The following is a 20,462-nucleotide window of genomic DNA, read 5'->3' on the forward strand; positions in this document are numbered from 1 at the left end:
TGGTGGAGTGGCTCAAGGTGTAGGCCCTGAGTTCAAACCCCAGTACTGCAACAACAACAACAACAAAAAAGGCCAGCCTGGGTTACATAGCGAGACCATGTCTCAAAACAACAATAACAAAAATACATTAAAAACAAAGTGTTAGAATAGATCTCATTCACAATAGCATGAAAACTACAGTGTTCCTAAGAATAAACCCAATAGATGTGCAAGAGCTTTTTGGAAAAAAATTATTAAACTCATACCATTAAGCTCAGCAGGAGCTTAAAACAAGTGAAAGGCTGGTGACAGGTGATTTATCTGTGCACTAGACCGTTGGCATCCACAGGTATGTTCCAGTGGGGCCTCAGTTGAGGAAAAACCACATATGTTCAGCATGCATAGACTTCAGGCCAGTGCTGCAAGTGCATAGCCCAATTTCCACTAAAGATATGCTGCCTTTCAACAAATCTAAAATTATCCTTTTTTAGTTAATTAAGCACATTCACATTTATCTTGCTTTGGGAGCACCATTTGCTTTTCAGGAGGCAAATTTTCACAAAATGAAGGGCAGGGAAACGCTCAGCAGATCACACGATGTAAATAGGACTAATGGGAATGAGGGACTGACTGAGCCTCTCCACATCCACTGAGCTGCAGGATGCATGTGCAGGAATGAAAATTTTTTGGTTTTGAAATTTCTTTATTTTGCTGGAACTTGCTCAAAACCACATATAATAAATCTGCAAATGAGGCAGGTTTACTGTATATTAAAGCCAGTTCCCAAGGGTCCTCTCCAGGACATCATTCATTTCTTCATTTTGTACAGCACCTTTCTGTTCATTTTTAAATGAAAATGCCTTTTTTTCTACTTACAAAGGTAACATTCTAGCCAGGCACCAGTGGCTCACGCCTATAATCCTAGCTACTCAGGAGGCAGAGATCAGGAGGATCATGGTTGAGAGCCAGCCTGGGCAAATAGTTCTAGGGACCCTATGTCAAAAAAACCCTTCACAAGAAAGGGCTGGTGGAGTGGCTCAAGGTGAAGGCCCTGAGTTCAAACTCCAGTACCGCAAAAAAAAAAAAAAGTAACATTCTTACAGTTTAAAGAATCAGCCCCAGGCTGGGGGTGAATCTCAGTGGTACAGATTTGCCTAGCATTCGCAAATTTCTGGGTTCCATCCCCAGCACCACACACACACACACACACACACACCAGTCAATCAATCAAATCAGATTATACCAAGGGGTCAAAAGTAGGAAGTGACGCCCCTCTGTAACTGGGATTCAAATACGGTCTTAGTTGCCATTTTGGAATTCATCCCTCCAAATGCTTTGCCTTGTTTATTTTCAAAATTGTGTTATCTCTTTAAAAATCACCTATATACCCAAGGGAAAGTGAAATTAAACCTATAATTTATACTAACAATACTGTACTACTACTAATTAGTCCAAAATAAGCCTAAATGGATTTTTTAAAAAATATGCTTTTTAAGAACAGTTTTAAACTTACAGAAAATTTAAGATAGTATATACATTCCTTGTCTCTCTTACCTAGTTTCCTCTGCTATCAACATCTTATATTAGAATAGTTCATTTGTTACAATTAATGAACCAATACTGATACATTATCATTAACTAAAACCTATACTGTATTCAGAGTTTCTCAGTTTCCCTAATGTGCCTCTCTGGTCTGGGATCTCATGTTATTGGTTGGGTTGTCATGTTCCCTTAGGGTCCGCTTAGTAGTGGCATTTCTGAGCTTCCTTGTCTTTGATGATCTTGTCTGTTTTCAAGAATGCTGATTTGGTGTTTTGTAGGATACCCCTGTACTGGAATTTGATGGTTAGCTCCTGCTAAACCTGGGATTATGGGTTACTAAGAGGAAGAACTGAGGTTAATGTGCCATTTTCATTCCATTATATCAAGGGTGCATAGTACCAACATGATTTGTCACTGTTGATGTTGACAGTGACAACATCTGACTGTGGTAGAGTTTGTAGGTTTCTCTTCCATTAAGTTATTTTTTGTCTCCCTTTCTTTGAACACAAGTCACTATGTGCAATCCACACGTAAGGTGAGGATTTAGCTTCCCCTAACCCTTAAGGGTATAGCATCCACATAAAATCTTTGGAATTTTTCTACTCAGGAGATTTGTCTTTTCATTTGTTGAATTCATTTTATTCATTTAATTTAGTGAATCATATTTATATCTATACATATGGATATTCATGTTATACTTTACTATGTGGCTGATATTTGGCCATTGAAAATTTACCAGTTATTTTTTGCTCTTAGGATTTTTTTTCTTTTTCTTTGTGTGTGTGTGTGTGTGTGTGTGTGTGGTACTGGTACTGGGGATCAAACCTGGGGCCTTAAGCATGCAAGGCAAACTCTCTACCACTGAGACACACCTCTAGCTCTATTCTCTGCTCTTGATGGTGCATGGATAGAGTTGTTTTAATATTTCTAAGATGTAAGGAAAGAAACATATTTGCAGAAGAGCCCTTTTAAAAGGTGATAACTTTGTAACCTCCTTGAGGAATCAGCACCTGCTCTGTAGCCCTGTCTTTATAATTTGATGTCTGTTTTCATCCCCCCAGGAGTGCATTCACAGAGGAAGACTCTGAATTAGTTGTAAATTATATAGCAAAGAAGTCCTTCTGTCGGCGAGCCATTGAACTCACCTGTAAGTTGACTTTATTTCACTTTTTGGCAAAAGTTAAAACAGTGGAGAGTAAGAAAGAATGACCAACAGACAGATTTGTACCGAAAGCCAAGAATTGAAGTATGGATATTTTTAATATACAAAATGTTTTCAGACAGGAGCAAGTAAATAATTAGACATTGTCACACACATCTCCACTGGCTAGATTACTGGAAATCTGGAGTTGGAGCAGGGATTAAGAAACCAGGGTTAAGGATTCACAATGCCACAAAACATGAGGGGAGGAGGAACCTTCTGGGTGGTAGGAGATGGGGTAGAGGTCAGGGATTTAAAGGAAACAGCAAAGCAATGGACATAATCTCAAGCCTCATTTCCTGTTTTCCTGGCAACCAACTCAGAGGACAGTTTGCCGATATGCTTTGTATCAATTATGGCTTGAATTTTGCTGAATCAGAGTAAGGGTTTCTGGTTTGAAGAGGGGGTGAACCATTGCCAGTGTTATTGTGTAATGTCAGAAACAGCATAGAAAGAATGTACAAATGTTATAAAATTCGTTCTTCTGAATGTTTGCCAAAACAAAACAAAAAGGAAATAAGAATGATGAACTACAGCTGCTATGAAATCAAAACTCGCTTGTCATATAACATTAATTTATTTTCTAATCTATATGTTTAGACATTTTTTTCTTGTTCTTTTTTTTTTTTTTTTTTTTTTTTTTGGTGGTCCTGGGGTTTGAACTAAGGGCCTCACACTTGCTAGGCAGATGCTCTACCACTTGAGCCACTCCACCAGCCCATGTTTTTTGACTTTTCAATGTCTGTTTTAAGAATATTTTTGAACCTAGGCCTTGGCATGCTAGACAAGCACTCTATTATTTGAGCCTTTTTGCTCCTGTTATTTTGTAATCTGTTTGTTTTTGAGACAGGTTCTCCCTGCTACCTTTCCCCTGGCTATTCTTAAACTTGATATACTTTTGAACCCAGGGCCTTAGCATGCCAGACAAGAATTCTACTATTTGAGCCTTCTCCTTGTTGCTGTTTTGTAATCTGGTTTTTGGGTTTTTTTTGGTTTTTTTTTTTTTTTTTTTTGGCAATACTGGGGCTTGAACTCAGGGTCGAGCTACTCTAACGGCCCTTTTTTGTGTTGGTTATTTTTAAGATAGGGTTTCATGAATTATTTGCCTGAGGCTGGCTTCGAACCAAGAGTCACAGGCATAAGTCACCTGCACCAGGCTTGTTTGTTTTTGAGATAGGCTTTCCCTGCTACCTTTCCCCCAGCTGTCGTCGAACTTGAGATCCTCCTTACTCTGCCTCCCAAGTAGCTGGAATTACAAGTGTATACTACCTGCCTGTTTTAAGAATTAAAAAAAAAAAAATCCCTCAGCCTGAGGCAAATAGTTTGTGAGACTCTATCCTGGAAAACAAAAACAAAAACCTAACACAAAATAGGGCTGGTGGAGTGCCTCAACTGGTAAAGTGCCTGCCTCATACGTGTGAGGCCCTGAGTTTAAACTCCAGTACTGCCAAAAAAAAAAAAAAAGAAGAAGAAGAAAGAAATACATGTAACTATTACACAGGACTTTAAATATAATTCTGATTATATTTAAATGAAAGAAGCACACTGACAATATTATATGCACCTTGTTACTCCTTTTACAGTGCATAGCTTGGGAGTCAGTGAGGAACTGAAAAATAAACTAGAAGATGTTGTGATTGACAGGAATCTTCTAATTCTTGGTAAAATTCTGGGTGAAGGTAAGCAATTTAAAGTAATTCTTCTAAAATATGGGATAAGAAGACAAGTGGTTAAGAGGAATTTTTACAATGTGCATTTATTAAATAAAATACCACTTTTTGACTTGGAGTTACAATACAAACAATTTTATTTCATAACTTAAGATGAAGCTAGTGATTTTTGTACAGGAACAAGTTACCCACAGCCCTTAGAATACACGATAGGCTTAGAAAATATTCATTCTCTTTCTGCACTGAAAAGCATGCAATTCATTTCTCAGTGTTCTTTAAATGTGCTTTAAGTTCACTCCTCTATTTCTTAAATTGATTATTTGTGGTCCCTTCCTAATTAGTTGAATAGAAACAAAGGTGGAAATAAATAGTTAATTTGTTAGTTTTTTTAACTTTTATTATTGTATTTTTGTTGTACTGGAGGTACACTGTGACATTTACAAAAGTGCTTACAATGTATCTTAGTCAAATTTACCCCCTCCATCATTCTCCTTTATTCTCCCTCCCCACCCCCCTTAGAATAGTTTCAACAGGTCTGATTTTTCCATTTTCATTCATGAGTACATAATATTTGCACCATATTCACCCTCCTCCACCCCTTCTGTATATCTACTCTCCCTCCCACTGGTACTGACCCTCAGACAGGACCCATTTTACCTTCCTGTCCTTCATTTTTGAAAAAAGACATTTCTGTTTGTTTAAGACAGCTATACAGGGAGTTTATGTATATATGTATTATATCCCAAATTAGTTCTAGAATAAATGATGATACTAAGAGTTTGTGCTTTGGAGTGGGATGTAGTTCAGTGGTGGAGAGCTTGCCTAAAGTGTGAGGCCCTCGGTTCCATTCCCAGCACTGAAGGAAAAAAAAAAAGTTGTACTTTGTGAACTTCACTAATGTTTTGCATGTTTTCTGTAAGTGCCTTGGGTCAGTTATAATTCTTAATAAAGTGACAAGTTACACAGGGCATTAGTGCATGAGGAACACGGCTAGCGTGCAAGTGTGAGAGGTCTGGGTGGGTTCTGCCCAGCTGCCTGCAGATTTGTCACCCTCAGACCACATGAAAACAGCAGGGCTGGCACTGTGACATTTCTGTGGTCAGGGAGAATTTGCACAGCATCCATGTAGCTGTTGTTTCCCTTCGCAGGAGAGTTTGGGTCTGTAATGGAAGGAAATCTGAAGCAGGAAGATGGGACCTCTCAGAAAGTGGCAGTGAAGACCATGAAGTGTGAGTTATGAGTGTGAAACCCATCCTCTGGGGTGAGCAGTGGCTTCAGTTTTGGGTGCTCTGTGGAGGCCAGTGGTCGGGTTCAGATTCCAGTGTCTGATGGTTCAGAAGGCAATGTGGAACCCTGGTCACCAGGGGAAGTTGCTGTAATGAGCTATTCATACATTCATTGTATATTCTTTACGTTCAAAGCAGCTTTTGTTTCTGCCACCTCCAACATTCTTCCCATCTCTCTTTCTCCCCTCCTCCCATTATCTAGTAGAGCTAATGATTCGGAAAAAAAAGCATATATTTGAGTCAGGGGGATCTGATGGCGACATATGACCCCAGGGAATGGGCTGACTGACCTCAGAATAGCTTGCACATGGATTGCATCGTGCTAATTATCAAAGATTGAAAGAATCATCTCTGGTCTCAGAACTTCCAGGTTCATCTCATTTGCCTGGAGTCGGTCTTTGGGGATGGGTTTGCAAGCAGAGCCTTGTCTTCTGTTCTGCCCACCTTTGCAGCAAAGGTAATAGGTGAGGGCAAAGTTGGTGGACATGTTGCAGATATAAAGGTTTTTAATTTTCTTCCAAATTTTCTGTTTTTTTGCAGACTGGGGTTTGAGCTCAGGGCCTACACCTTGAGCCACTCCACTAGCCCTTTTTTTGGTGATGGGTTTTTTCCAGATAGGGTCTCACAAACTATTTGCTGGGGCTGGCTTCAAACCATAATCCTCCTGATCTCTGCCTCCTGAATAGCTAGGATTATAGGCGTGAACCACCAGCGCCTGGCTGCCTATTTGTTTTTAATCATAGTAAAATACAAAGTAAAATTTACCATCTTAACCATTTTTGAGTGTGCAAGTCACTGACATCAAGTACCTTCACGTTGTGCAACTATCATCACCACCATCCATCTCCAAATCTTTTCACTTTTCAAACTGAAACTCTGTCCCTACTAAGCACTAGCACCTCCTCCCCAGCACCTGGCAACCACTATACTACTTTCTGTCTCTGACTTTCCTTCTCTAAGTGGAATCATACAGTGCTTACTCTCCTGTGGCTGCCTTATTTCATGTAGCATAATATTGAATTTTAAATAGCTCTCTTAAATTGGTTTCATTCCAAAAATTTGGTATGAAAGTGCACCCAGCTCACAAGGAATGATTGAAGAACCAGACTTACAGGTGGAGTACCTTTTTTTTTTTTAAGGCAAAGATACTTGGGATATATAAGTTGGAATTGAATTTAGTGTTTTACTTTTTGTTTTTATTTTTCTTTACTGCAGTTTTAGGTTTATAGGAATCATTGAAAATATAGAAAGTTTCCACTCGTTCCCTTCTCCTCTTTCTTACACATTAAACTCCTGTGTTACAGACATCTTTCATTACTGTGGTGTATGTTTTATGATAGATGAATCTATGTTGACATATTATTATTATTAACAAAAGTCCTTAGTTTTAACGAGAGTCACTCTTGGTATTGCACAGTTCTATGGGTTTGACAAATATATAAATGGTATATGTCCAGTTACAGCATCATACAGAAGTTTCACAGCCCTAAAAATCCTGTGCTTCACGTATTGGTCCCTCTCTTCTCTCCCCACAATCCCACCAACCCTCACACTCATGTTCACAGTCTATAGAGTTTCCTTTTCCTGATTTTAGTTATTGTTTGTTTGCTTTTTGAAATAGGGTCTCACCATGTAGCCCAGGCTGGGTGGGAGCTCAAGACCTTCCTGCCTCAACCTCCCAAGTGCCAGGATTATACATGTATACCACCACACACAGCATAGTTTTAATTTTAGAGAATGCACTTGCTTTTGCCTGCCTCCTACCCTTAACTGAGTAATTGTGCCTAACATTTTCCATCTGCTCCTTTAGTGGACAACTTTTCTCAGCGGGAGATCGAGGAGTTTCTCAGTGAGGCGGCGTGCATGAAAGACTTCAGCCACCCAAACGTCATCCGACTTCTAGGTACCTCAGGGAAATAAAATGCAGGACTTGGGGGGTTAGGGGAGGTCAGGGGACTTGGCTAATCTAGTATGTGCCAAAGGGAAAAGTCTTTGGTACACATAAATTTACACTTTGCATAACCCCAAAGGAATTTACAGCACTGGATTTTTATCCAGAAAACTACCTGTTTGATTCTAATCTCTCCCCCTCTCTCTGTCTCTCTCTCTCAATATGTGTGTGTGTATGTGTGTGTGTGTGTTTAGTTGTTACTGAGAATTGAACTCATGCTTGCTAGGCAAATGCTCTGCCACTTCAGCCGCACTCCCAGTCCTTTTGCTTTTAGTTTGGTTTTCAGATAGTAGCTCACGTGTCACACTTTTGTCCAGGATAGCCCCAGACCTTGATTTTCCTACCTCCACCTTCCAAGTTGCTGGAGTGCACCACCAGGCCTGGCCTCTTATGGTTCTATTTTCTGAGGCTAATGGTAAAAATGGGTTTGTGTTTCCTGGACACCCATGGGCTCAGGGATGGTTAAGTGTCCACAGAGAAAAAAAAAAAATCACTGAACTCCAAAAAAAAAAAAAAAAAGTGTCCACAGAGATTGAGAAGACTGTGGATTAAAATAGCCACCAGAGACTCAAAGGCAAGATGCAAGAAGTGGTCATGGGATAATCTTTGCTTATTTAAGGTTATCTATGAATCAGATACCAGTGGAGTAAATCTATAAAAGTAGATAAATTCCCCAAATCATCTTTGAGAAATGATCTATAAACCTATTTGAAAATACTGATTTTTTTTATTGTGGTATACTGATAATTTCATGGAATGTGATTTAGCATAATTTGGCTTTATAGCTCTGTTAGATAAAAAATACAAAAGAGAAGATGAGGTGTCAGTGATGCTGTGTAAGGGACACTATTCTAAAAGATAGGAGCAACCTGGAAATAATGGAATTTTCTGCTGTCCTCTTTTTTTTTTTTTGTCCTTTTACTTTATCCATGATAAATTCTTTTGGGATCTTTCAAGGTGTTGTGTGATTGACACTGCAAAGGGATGTGAAAACTAATGTTTGGATACAATATTATGTCAAAGAAATGACTGTTATTTATTTGCAGCTATTGGCGTTAGCTGGACTGTGAGAACAATTGTACTTTGTCATTGCTTGGCAAAGTGCAAGTACTTTGCAAGCCTATAATCAGGTGACTGGCTGTAGTTCTAGAATTTCGTGATAAGTGGTATTCTGGCTTCTCCCTTATATAATTTAAGATTTAATGAACTGCATTTTTACCTGTAGGCTCTCATTCTTTTTTGGGGTCGGGGGTACAGTACTGGGGTTTGTGCTCAGGGCCTCATACTTGTGAGGCAGACTTTCTAATACTTGAGTCACACACTCTATCCTTTTTTGCTTTAGTTATTTTTCAAAAACGGTCTTGTGTTTATGGCCAGGATGGCCTGGACCTGATCCTCCTATTTATGTTCCTCACATATTTCAGCAACAGGTGCTAGCCACAATGCCCAGCTTTTTTTGGTTGAGATGGGGTCTCTCGAACTTTTTACTTGGGCTGACCTCAAACCATGATCTTTCTGATCTCTGCCTCCCAAGTAGATAGGATTACAGGTGTGAGCCACCATGTCCAGCCTCAAAATTCTTTTAATATTTTTAAGCATCTGGTTGTAATAGACTTCTTCATATGATTAAGTATTTAATCATCACATGAAGCTAATTTGCCCTCAAATTCTAATGAGGTCACTCAGCTACACACAGAATAACAAAAACTCCTAGGTTTCTAGTTGGCTGTCTTTGTGGCAGATTGATTTCTGAGAGTTCTCATGCAAAGACTGGTCCTAATCTGAAGAAAAAAAAACCCAAAAAGCCGATAGTGGAGCCTGTGTGTGTATTCATATCCTAAAACATAATGGGTAAATTAGGAGCTTTTGCTTTTTTAAACTCTTAACCTGGTAGCACATAGGTCCCCCGGGGCTTATCCGGTTACCCACAACAATGGCTTTTTGTAACTGGTTCTGTTTTTAATTTCAGGCGTGTGTATAGAACTGAGCTCTCAAGGCATCCCGAAGCCCATGGTGGTTTTACCCTTCATGAAGTATGGGGACTTGCATACTTACTTACTGTATTCCCGCTTGGAGACAGGACCAAAGGTAACATTGAGCTTGCACTGCCTCTGAACAGTTCTCAGGGCTTTCGTGACAGAGCCCCCTGGGACAGCCCCAGCTTCTGTCTATGAGATGCTGAAGAGGGGGAAAGAACCATGACCTTTCAGGGCTCACTGTGAGTTGAACTGTGGTCTATGTCCTCATGTCAGACCTGCCCATAGGTATTACTATTCCCAATTTATGATAAGAGGAAGTCAGCTGGGCCCACAGTCTTGTAACCAGAGTCTCACTGACTCTGGAGCTGGAGAAACCGAGCACAGCCTACATGACATCCCCTCATGGCCACATACTCCCCAGAGCTCACTGAAAAGGGGGAGGCCATGAAAGGCAAGTCTTCTAAAGTAAATTTTACAGAGCCTTTCCTCATGTCATGGATTTCATCCTTTGAAGAAGTGTGCCCATTTTGTGTGTGTGTGTGTGTGTGTGTGTATGCATCATTTTATGATAGTCTTAATCTGTTAAGATGAGTTGTTGTCAAATATTGTAAGCGGAAAGGGCTACATAACTGTCATTTTTACCAGCATTTGTACTATTTTATTCCTATGTTGGCTTCCACCATGAAACTTCTAAGCCCTGTCAAGTTGGGTAGAGCTGTAGAGGCAATGTTGGATCACCTAGGAAGGTCAGACCATGGATTTAAAGTTTTGCCCTCTGTAGGGTCAGGTTTCAGTACTGACTTCAAAGGTTGTAAAGTTTGGAAACCATAAGCTGATAGAGACATTGCCTGTGGGCCTCTTCCTTCTCTGAAATGAAAACTGTGTCCTCCTGGTGTGTTGTCTGTGACAGACCGTGGACTCAGCAGGAGCTGTGAGTTGTGTCTGCACTGCATGCTGACTTAGCTACCCACTCTTTCTGTTTTTCTTTTCTTTTTTTAATGACATATTCATTTGTAAAAACAATTTCTTTCTTTTTGGTGGTATGAAGTTAGAACTCTGTGCTTCACACTTGCTAGGCAGGTGCTCTACCACTTGAGCCACTCCACCAGCTCAGGGCACACATGGGGGGCTGGTTTCTGTCAATAGTCACCCTGCATTAGGACAGAAGTTGCTCCAGGCCAACACTACCCTAAATTACTGCTCTAAAAAAGCACAGGTCCTGGGAAGGGTCTGTACCTCTTAGTTTACCCCTGGGCATTCTCTAAGAAGGCTCCTCTTTCCCCTGGTGAGTGTAATTAGAAACACCTGTTTCCATTTTTCTTCCCAAATTACGCTTTTGCTGCCATGTCTCAAATCTCTTTGCCTAATCCCTGGTGTAAAAAAAAAAAGTATTTCTCCTGTATTTTCTTCTAAAATTAAAGTGGTTTTTACATGGCATATTTTAATATATGACTCATTTTCAGTTAATTTTTATACAAGGTGTAGGATTTACTTTGAGGTTTGCTCTTTTTTTTTTTTTTTTTTTTTTTTTTTTACATATAGGTGTTCATCATTTGTAAAAAAACAAAAAACCAAACCAAAAGTATCCTTAATCCATTGGATTACTTTTATGCCTCGGTCAATAACTGGCTGTACCCCGTGGGTCTGTTTCTAAGCTCTCCCTTTTGTTGCATTCAACTGCTCATCCTTTGTCCCTATCACATTAGCTTGATGACTGTGGCTATGTTGTAAGTCTTCACAGTGCAGAGTGTACTTCCTCCCACACTACTCTACTTTTTCAGAATAGTTCTAGCTATTCTAATGCCATTGCCCTTTCATAGAGCTTTTAGAATCAGCTGGTGTCTCTCTCTGCCAGAAGTTCTGCTGTGATCTTATATTCTAAACAAAATATCAACGAGGGAAGCAAGTACACAGCATTTTACTGACTAATGAATAATTTCCATTTGCAAAAACACAAGGATATCTTCAGTAATGGAAAATTAACTCCCAAGTGTTATAAATATGAAAAGGGAATGCATTTTCCTTCATATTTTGATACTTTGTGGCCTCAGATCCAGAAGGAAAACACAAAGTGCATAGATGAACTGGAACATCAAGCTTTTATTCAGATCTTTTCTTTGCTGCCTGTCAGCTAATGCCCTGGGAATAAAGACCTTTTGTTCCAGTTACAGTGGCCCTAGACTAGGTCTCAGTCGTGTAAATGAGCTTCTCCCGCAGGGCCCCAAGCGCCACTCTGCCCTCAGTGTGAGCAGCACCCCTAGAGATGTGCAGGGTGGACATGCAGAAGATAAGACACCACCCTAGTTCTCACAGAGGTTGACTGTAAGAAGATAAAGATGACATATGCATCAGGCAGAGCTATGAGCGACCTGCTCTGGAGCTTGAGGGAAGAAATGAATTCTGACCGGGGAAATTTTTTAACTCCATACTGACATTGTGTTTATCCTCAAAGGAGTAGGAGGAATAAAATGGACAATTAAGAGAAGCACACAGCCAAAATTTGAATGAGCAATCTGAGAACACAAAAGTGCTTTTAAGAAAAATAGATGATTGTGTGGCCAAAGCAAAGCAGAGAAAGGATGAGAGGAGGGGTGCTAAAGCAGTGAAGATTCACTGTAGAGGTTTGCCATAATAGCAAAGCCAACTCAAAATAGCCTTACAAAATGAGATTCAGAGCCAGGCATGATGGGACACACCTTTGGTTCCACTACGTAGGAGGTGGAGGAAGGAGGATTGACAGTTTGAGGCCAACCTGGGTAAGGGTAGCAGCAAGACCCTATCTCAAAAACAAATTACAGACAAAAGAGCTGGAGTATAACCCAAGTGGTAGAGTGCTTGCCTAGTATGCAGGAAGTGTTGGGTTCAATCCCCAGAACCAAGAAAAGGAGATACAGGATCTCACGTGATAAAGCCCAGAGGTAGCACTACTGTAGAGTTGACTCTTCTGTCTGGAATGGCCACACCATTTTGCTTTTCATCTGTGGTCAGTGTTCACATGATTATAAGATGGTGGCAGCTCCCCCCAGGCATCACATCCTCATACACCAGCCTCCAGAGACAAAGAGAGAAGCTTGTTTTTCTCTCTCTCTCTCTACTTTTCTTCTTCTTTTTCTTTTTTTCTGGCAGCACTGGGGTTTGAACTCAGGGTTTAGCACATGCTAGGCAGGTGCTCTCCCACTTAAGTCACTCCACCAGCCTCTCCACATTTCTCTCTCTCTCTGTCCCCCAGCCCCTTTTTCTCCCCCTTTTCCTAGAATAACACATGTTTTGGTATACTGCTCTATGTCTATCTCTGTATATTTGTCTATTTTGGATGTTTTGTATAACTGGAGTCATATAAATCTGTAGTCTTCTGTGACTGGCTTCTTTCACTTAACATGCTTTCAAAGATCATCTACGTTGTAGCCCATGTTTGTACTTCATTCCTTTTTATGGCCCAGTATTCTACTGTGTGGATATTCTATTTTATAACAATTCATCTGGTAATGAGTGTTTAGATTGTTCACATTTTGGCTCTTATGAACAATGCCTTGTAAATATTTGTGTATAAATGTTTGTGTTTGCATGTTTTAATTTCTCTTAGGTATATACCTAGCTGTAGAGTTGCTGGGTCAAATAGTAACTCAGTGTTTAACCTTTTGAGAAAATTCCAGGCTGTTATCTAACATAGCCACATCATTTTACCTTCTAACCAGCAAGTATGAAGGTTGTAGTTTCTCCACATTCCAGCTAACACTTCTGATAACCTGAAGTTTATTATTCTAGCCATCCTAGTGGTTGTAAAGTGCTCTCTTGTTGCAATCTTGATTTGAATTTCTCTATTGATTAACAATGAGCATCTTTTCATTCACTTCTTGATCATATGTATGTCTTCTTTGGAGAAGTATATAGTCAGATTTTTTTGCCTAATTTTTAGTGGGATTATTTGCACTTTTATTATTGAGTTGTAAGAGTTTTGTATTTGTTTTAGGTACAAGTCTCTGATCAAATATATGGTTTGCAAGTATTTTCTCGCATTCTGTGAGTTGTCCTTTCACTTTCTTGATGGTGTCCTTTGAAGCACGAATGATTTAAATTTTGATGAAGTCCAATTTATCTTGTTTTGGCTGCTATGCTTTTGGTATATTACTAAGAAACCACTGCCTAACCCACAGTCACAAAGACTTTTCCCTACATTTTCTCCTAAGAATTTTGTAGTTTGGGCTGTTATTTCTAAGTCTTTGATCCATAATTTTGTTATTTGAGTTAATTATTTTGTATGGTACAAATCCAAACTCCTTCTTTTACATGTCCGAAAACCACTTGTTAAAAAGTTACTCTTTCCCCTTGTCAAATGGTCTTGACATCCTTGTTGAAAGTGGGTTGATCATATGTGGGTTTTTCCTGGATTCTCAATTCTATTCCATTAACCTGTATGTCTAGCTTATCCCCTTACCACAGTGTCTTGATTATAGTTGCTTTGTAGTAAGTCTGAAATCAGTAAGTGTGAGTCCTCCGACTTTGTTCTTATTTAAGCTTGCTTTAGGTATTCTGAGTTCCTCAAGTATGAATATTAGAATCAGCTTTTAATTTCAGTAAAGCAGCCAGTTAGTATTCTGACAGGACTTATATTGAATCTGTAGCTCAATTTGGGGAGTATTGTCATCACAGCAATATTATCATGGTAATATTATATTACCATGAACACAGGACATCTTTCATGTCTTTGATTTCTTTTTTTTTTATTAAATGTATTGGTGAATATTTTGTTTTGATTCTATCATAACTGAAATTGTTTTCTTTTTTTGGTGGGAATGGAGTTTGAACTCAGGCTTCCTGCTTGCAAACAGGCACTCTACCACTTGAACCACACTTCCAGTTCACTTTGCTCTGGATATTTTAGAGATGGGGGTCTTATGAACTGTTTCCCTGGACTGGCCTCAAACCACAATCCCACCAATTTCAGCCTCCCAAATAGTTAGGATTCCAGGCGTGAGTCTCCAGCACCTGGCTGAAATTGTTTTCTTAACTTTATTTGCAGATTATCATCACGAGCGTATAAAACTTCAACTGATTTTTGAATGTGCATATTGTCTTATATGTCCTGCAGTCTTATATCACGCAATTATTGCTAAAATGACTTTTGGTTACAGTCTCCAGAATAACATAATTGTTCTAGAAAAAATAACACAAGTGAATAGTCCTTGACAATAATTACACCTTCATGAATGACAGTAGAATTTGGCATTCCTTAGGACTCAGATCCTTTCCTGGAAATTAGTGTCCAGAAAACCAAATGTCCCAAATATCAGAGCAGAGGCATAAAACTTTGATGCCTGATTTGATTATGTTTTTTAATAACTGCATTACTTCAGGGTAAAGATAATTAAGTCATTTTGTCTTTGTGTGCAGCATGTAATTGTCATGGTTAGGAAATGTAAGTCATTGAAAGTATAGTGCCTTTGTGAGTAACATTCTGGAAAACTCATGTTCTGTGGAGAATGAGCCATGACAAATCTGATGCCTGTGGCAACTATACCATGGATGGCGCTTGTGGCAGGAATTTGTGGTGAGCCCTTTCTGTGGGGCTGTGACTGTATTAAAGCCCTTAATTATTACTTGGAGATCTTCATTAGTCATTATCCTCAGAACCAATTCTAATAGAGCCAGATTTCCTAACATAGCAATCTAGTCTGATTTTGCGACATAGAGAAAGACTAGACTGTTGAAACTTTCAGGAGGGCCCTAGAGAAACAAAATGACAATTCCTGAATGCATTACTTGTACTTTGGTCAGAAGGTAAAGGGTAAAGATTAGTCTAATTATATCTTTCATGATGGCACACACATGTAATCCCAGCATTGGTGAGATGGAGGCAGGAGGATGTAGAGTTCAAAGCCAGCCTGGACTGCATAGCAAGACCCTGTTTCAAAAAGAAAAAAAAAAAGGAGGGAGATGGAAAGAAAGAAGGAGAAAAATACCTTTCAAAACATTTTAAACTAACATGGTAGCAGAAAGGCAAGGGGTGTAGCTTAGTGATTAAAAAAAAAAAAGTGGCCTAACATGTGAGGCCCTGGGTTTCAATCCCAGTATCTCACACACACACACACACACACACACACACACACACATGCAAGGTTAAAAAAATGATAGCAGATACGAGTATGCAATTGGAAACAGCTCCTATTGAATGGGCCTTTTGCCTCCAACACATTAGAGTTCCTCCCCGCAACACACACACCCCTGTCTCCCTGAGGCTAGACAGCCCCTTCCTGCCTTTCCTCTGCCTGGCATCAGCATTCTGTTCCACTCTCTCTCAGGGAGGATCACCTTTTCCCTTATCCGTTGTGAAAAGATGCAGAATGTTATTCACTGAAAATACTTGTAAACACGAGGAGAAGAGAATGTGGTATTTCCTAGCAGTTTGAAGGGGTTTCTTTTGTTATTTCCTTTTAAAATATTATTTGTGCATGAGGGTGACACACTTGTAATTCCAGTCCTACAGAGATTGAGGCAGGGGGATAGGGGGATCGCAAGGTAAAGACCAATCTGAGCTATATAGCAAGACCCTATCTCAAAAAAAAAAAAAAATCTGTGCTAATGAAATGAAAGACTGTGTCCTTGTTTCACCAACACACCTTTTTTTTTTTTTTTTGATGAATGCCCTTTTTTTTAAATTTTATTATTCATATGTGCATACAAGGCTTGGGTCATCTCTCCCCCCTGCCCCTACCCCCTCCCTTACCACCCACTCTGCCCCTTCCCTCTCCCCCCCACCCCTCAATACCCAGCAGAAACTATTTTGCCCTTATTTCTGATTTTGTTGTAGAGAGAGTATAAGCTATAATAGGAAGGAACAAGGGTTTTTGCTGGTTGAGATAAGGATAGCTATACAGGGCATTGACTCACATTCATTTCCTGTGCATGGGTGTTACCTTCTAGGTTAATTCTTTTTGACACCAACACACCTTAATGAATAAGAATGAGAACATCATTCCCCCCTTGGGTGGAAATGACTTGCCAAGTTTTCCCTCTAAATGACTTTCTTCTCATCCCCTCCACTCCCTAGCATATTCCTCTGCAGACCCTGCTGAAGTTCATGGTGGACATTGCCCTGGGAATGGAATATCTGAGCAACAGGAATTTTCTTCATCGGGATTTAGCTGCTCGAAACTGCATGTAAGCTCCTGGCCATCCTGGAGGGTGCTGGACTCACTGCATTTGGTGTTTGTGAGGGGATTTCTATGGCCCTGATTCTGACTGGATTTTTGCCTCCAAGAGTGGTTGGCCTCCAGAGCTCTCTCCAATGATTAATTTTTTATTTTCATCCTCTCACTCAGCTAGATGTACTAGGTATGGTCTTTGTGATCCTTCCCGATGCCATCAGCTAGCTTTGGTCCCAGAGTTACGTTAAGTGAGCTAATCTTAATTATGATTCACATGATGCAATGACAATGACAAATAATGACTTTAACATTTCCCTAACACTTCCCTGTGAAGAAGTTTTGTACCTTGAATACATGGAAGCTTTCCTTTCACAGCAGACACAGTCTCATTATACAAGGACTTTGGACTTGACTTCACCTCCTTCAGCAGAACCATTGCCTGCTGTAAATCTTCAAACACAATAACTATTACTGGATTTTAAGTTTACAGTTGTGAGAAGAGGGAGTGGTCCTTGGGTGTATTGTCACTTGTTTTTGTTGGTCAGCGATGTGGCAATGGAACCTGCCACTCACTCCTCCTGACCCCTCCCCCACTCCCCTTCACTTTCACCTCATCTTTGAAAATCCCAAAGTGAATTTGGTCTTGTTATTTTTCTTATTTAAATACTTTTTGTGCCATGTTATGAAAACCTTTTGTTCTCCATTGGGTAGTGGAGAAACTGAACACTTGTTCAGTTTCCCCTGAATTGAGAGAATTCCCAGTGTGTGGGACTTCCAGTTTTAAAAGTCCATGTCAGGCAAACAGGGAGAAGTTGGTCATCTACCTCCTCCTTTGTCTCTCTCCTTTCTCTTCCCCCTCCTCCTCCCTCCACTTCTTCTCTTCTTTCTTCTTGCTAGGACCTGCTTTAATAGGTTGGCTATAAATGCAGTTGTTCTTTAATTTTCCAATTTATTCCTTAAGCACTCACCTGACCATCTTAGCAAAAAGTCCAGCATCTGCCTCTAATAGTGTAAACCTTTTCACTTTCCCTAGACCTCACCACCTCTTACATCTCACCTCCTTACCTCCAGGGGGACTTGCTTAGTGCGTAGGGCCAGTGCTGCTTTCAGACACCAAGCAGGTTGGCCACTGGGCACTAGACCAGTCTACCCAAGGGCCTAGGACATGGTGCTGTTCTTTCTGCTCCTGCCATCCCACATCTCTCCCCTCCAGCATTTCTAGCCTCTGTGCCCAGGTGCTCTTGCTGGGCTACTCCTCACACAGACCACAGTGATGCAATACAGTAACTCTTCTATTCCCCCATCACTTGTCTGCCTTTGGGGCCAAAGCAGATACCCCACAGGCTGATGGGCTCCAGGTCTTCTTTGGTCACTTATTGTGAATGTTTTCGGCCATATCAGATATAGATCTGTGATTAAAGGCTCTTCTTCCAAGGTTGCTGAGGTCATGAACTCTCTCCCTGCAGGTTGCGAGATGACATGACTGTCTGTGTGGCAGATTTTGGCCTCTCTAAGAAGATTTACAGTGGTGATTACTACCGCCAAGGCCGCATTGCTAAGATGCCTGTGAAGTGGATTGCCATAGAGAGCCTTGCAGACCGAGTTTACACAAGTAAAAGTGACGTGGTGTGTATGCAGCTTTGATTCAGGTTGCAAAGATGGGGGCACTTTGAAAAAAATGACCTAAGGGTCTGGGATGTATATTGGCAGAAGAGCACTTGCCTAGCATGTACAAGGCCTTGGGTTCAATCCTCAACAGCACAAAAAAATAGAAAAGAAAAAATGAGAGAGATGAAGGAAGTAGGGAGGGAGGGAGGGAGAAGAAGGTTGAGGTGTTGTTATCAGACATTTTACTCTCTGATAAACTGAGGATTGGGAGTATGCTCAGACCTCTCTTTATTTCTAGCTAGACTTTTTAATTCAGACAGAACAGTAGATTCTAGTGAAGTGTCCTGACATTCAGATCTGTGCTTTGCAAAGGACCTTCACTGATGCTCACTTTTCTTTGCTACAAAAGAGTCACTGACTTCCTGCTCGCGATTAACATATTCCGTATTCACATTAAATGAATGAGTTCATCCAGTGGTTCTTTGGAACTCATATGCTTACAGAAGGTGCTGTATAATTATACCTTTGACCTACATTTGGGAAAAGAAAATGCTCCACAACAACAGTGGGGCAAAGCAGTAAGCATTGTTGATGGGAGATGAGGTTGTAGCTGCCTTTGCCAAATTTCCCAGAACAGCTTTCATAAAAATGTGACACTCCAACCCCACGTTTTTGCTGTGTTGGGAGAGCAGTGGCTCTCAGAAATAATTGCCAGCTTTGTGCACAATCATCAGGGCTTTAAGGAAATGACATTTGCCAATGAAAAAGTCCATTCAGCCTTTGTGGAAAGACTTGCATCCTAACTTCTTGTTGCTTTGTTCTCAGTGGGCATTTGGTGTGACCATGTGGGAAATAGCAACTCGGGGAATGACTCCCTATCCTGGAGTCCAGAACCATGAGATGTATGACTATCTTCTCCATGGCCACAGGCTGAAGCAGCCCGAGGACTGCCTTGATGAACTGTGAGTGAGCATCTCCGTGTCACTGGGTTTTCTGCATGGGGCAGCCACTTGACTCTGTGAAGACCTGGGGGTCTGCTATTAGCCAGGTTGGCATGTGCAGACGTTGGCACTTGCAGACATTGCAGGTTGGCAGCCATTCCTGGTGGAAGAAGTGGTGTATGCATATATCCTATGAGACTGCTGTGACTTGCTCATCCAAAAGGTCTCAGCCCCCAGCAATGGGCACTGTCAGACAAGGCAATGGCACATGTTCCCAAACTCCTTAAGCACCTCTAGAAATATGTCCTATCAAGAAATAGGAGTCCTTGAGGGACTTGGATGATTAGCTACCCTCTTTAGGCCCAGTTGTCCTTCTCTTTCTATATTGCATTTTACACACTGATATCCTTCACCTGGAAACTTAGAAATTTGAGCCAGTGACTTTGAAATCAGGCTGGTCACCAGAATTGCTTGGAGGATATTCAAACAACACAGTTCCCCAGCCCTGTGACTGGAGATTGTGATGCTGTTGGTGTACACAGTGGGCCTAGGAATTAGTGTGTTTAAAATACTCCATGGGAGAGCAGTGCTCAGCTAGATGTGAGTGCTCCTGCACTGTGACCACAGTGCACATCCCATCTCAGTAGGCTCCTCTCTGTCTTCAAGGCCAGGCACTATGGAAAAGAAACCTGGGCCTTGAGGTTGGACAGACCAGGCTCTGCCTCTTAGCTAACCACGTGTCTATCTGTGGCAGCTGACTTAACCTCTCTGTACCTTATATTATTTAGCCACAAAAGTAGTATGGCCATATGTTCTTCAGCAATGTGGTAATAGTTAAATAGAAAAGCATCTGAGTGTTCAGCCTGTAGCTGGCACACAAAGGAAGCATTCACCTAATAATACCAATTATTAATAGCATCTTTGCAAATTGATCTCCCCTAAACCCCAAGCTTTTCAGAATAATGTGTTGTAATGCTGTCTATAGCATGGTGACTTGAACTTTCCAGATGGTGTGTCTCTTCCCTGTAGAATGAAGGTCATCGGCTTGGAGAGGGGCATTTCTACCGTACTTAGTGAGAACATGGCATGACCATGGGCCTGTGCTGGCTCTGTCATGCCAGGGCACTGGTGCTGGTGAGCACATGCAGGAGCCTCAGGCC

The 20,462-nt window shown here is 40.7% G+C and overlaps 1 protein-coding gene across 1 annotated transcript in view; it reads left to right on the plus strand.

Moving 5' to 3' along the window:
• The window catches only part of Mertk (MER proto-oncogene, tyrosine kinase), a 109,457-nt gene that overhangs the window by 83,746 nt on the left and 5,249 nt on the right, over positions 1–20,462 (plus strand). The window contains exons 11-18 of the mRNA XM_074050258.1: positions 2,583–2,668; positions 4,306–4,401; positions 5,541–5,621; positions 7,489–7,581; positions 9,599–9,717; positions 16,657–16,766; positions 18,220–18,379; positions 19,187–19,323. Of these exons, the coding sequence (XP_073906359.1) occupies positions 2,583–2,668; positions 4,306–4,401; positions 5,541–5,621; positions 7,489–7,581; positions 9,599–9,717; positions 16,657–16,766; positions 18,220–18,379; positions 19,187–19,323 (882 nt within the window). The remainder of the gene's footprint in view (positions 1–2,582; positions 2,669–4,305; positions 4,402–5,540; positions 5,622–7,488; positions 7,582–9,598; positions 9,718–16,656; positions 16,767–18,219; positions 18,380–19,186; positions 19,324–20,462) is intronic.

This window comes from Castor canadensis, chromosome 12 (assembly GCF_047511655.1).
Source record: "Castor canadensis chromosome 12, mCasCan1.hap1v2, whole genome shotgun sequence".
Lineage (NCBI taxonomy): Eukaryota > Metazoa > Chordata > Mammalia > Rodentia > Castoridae > Castor > Castor canadensis.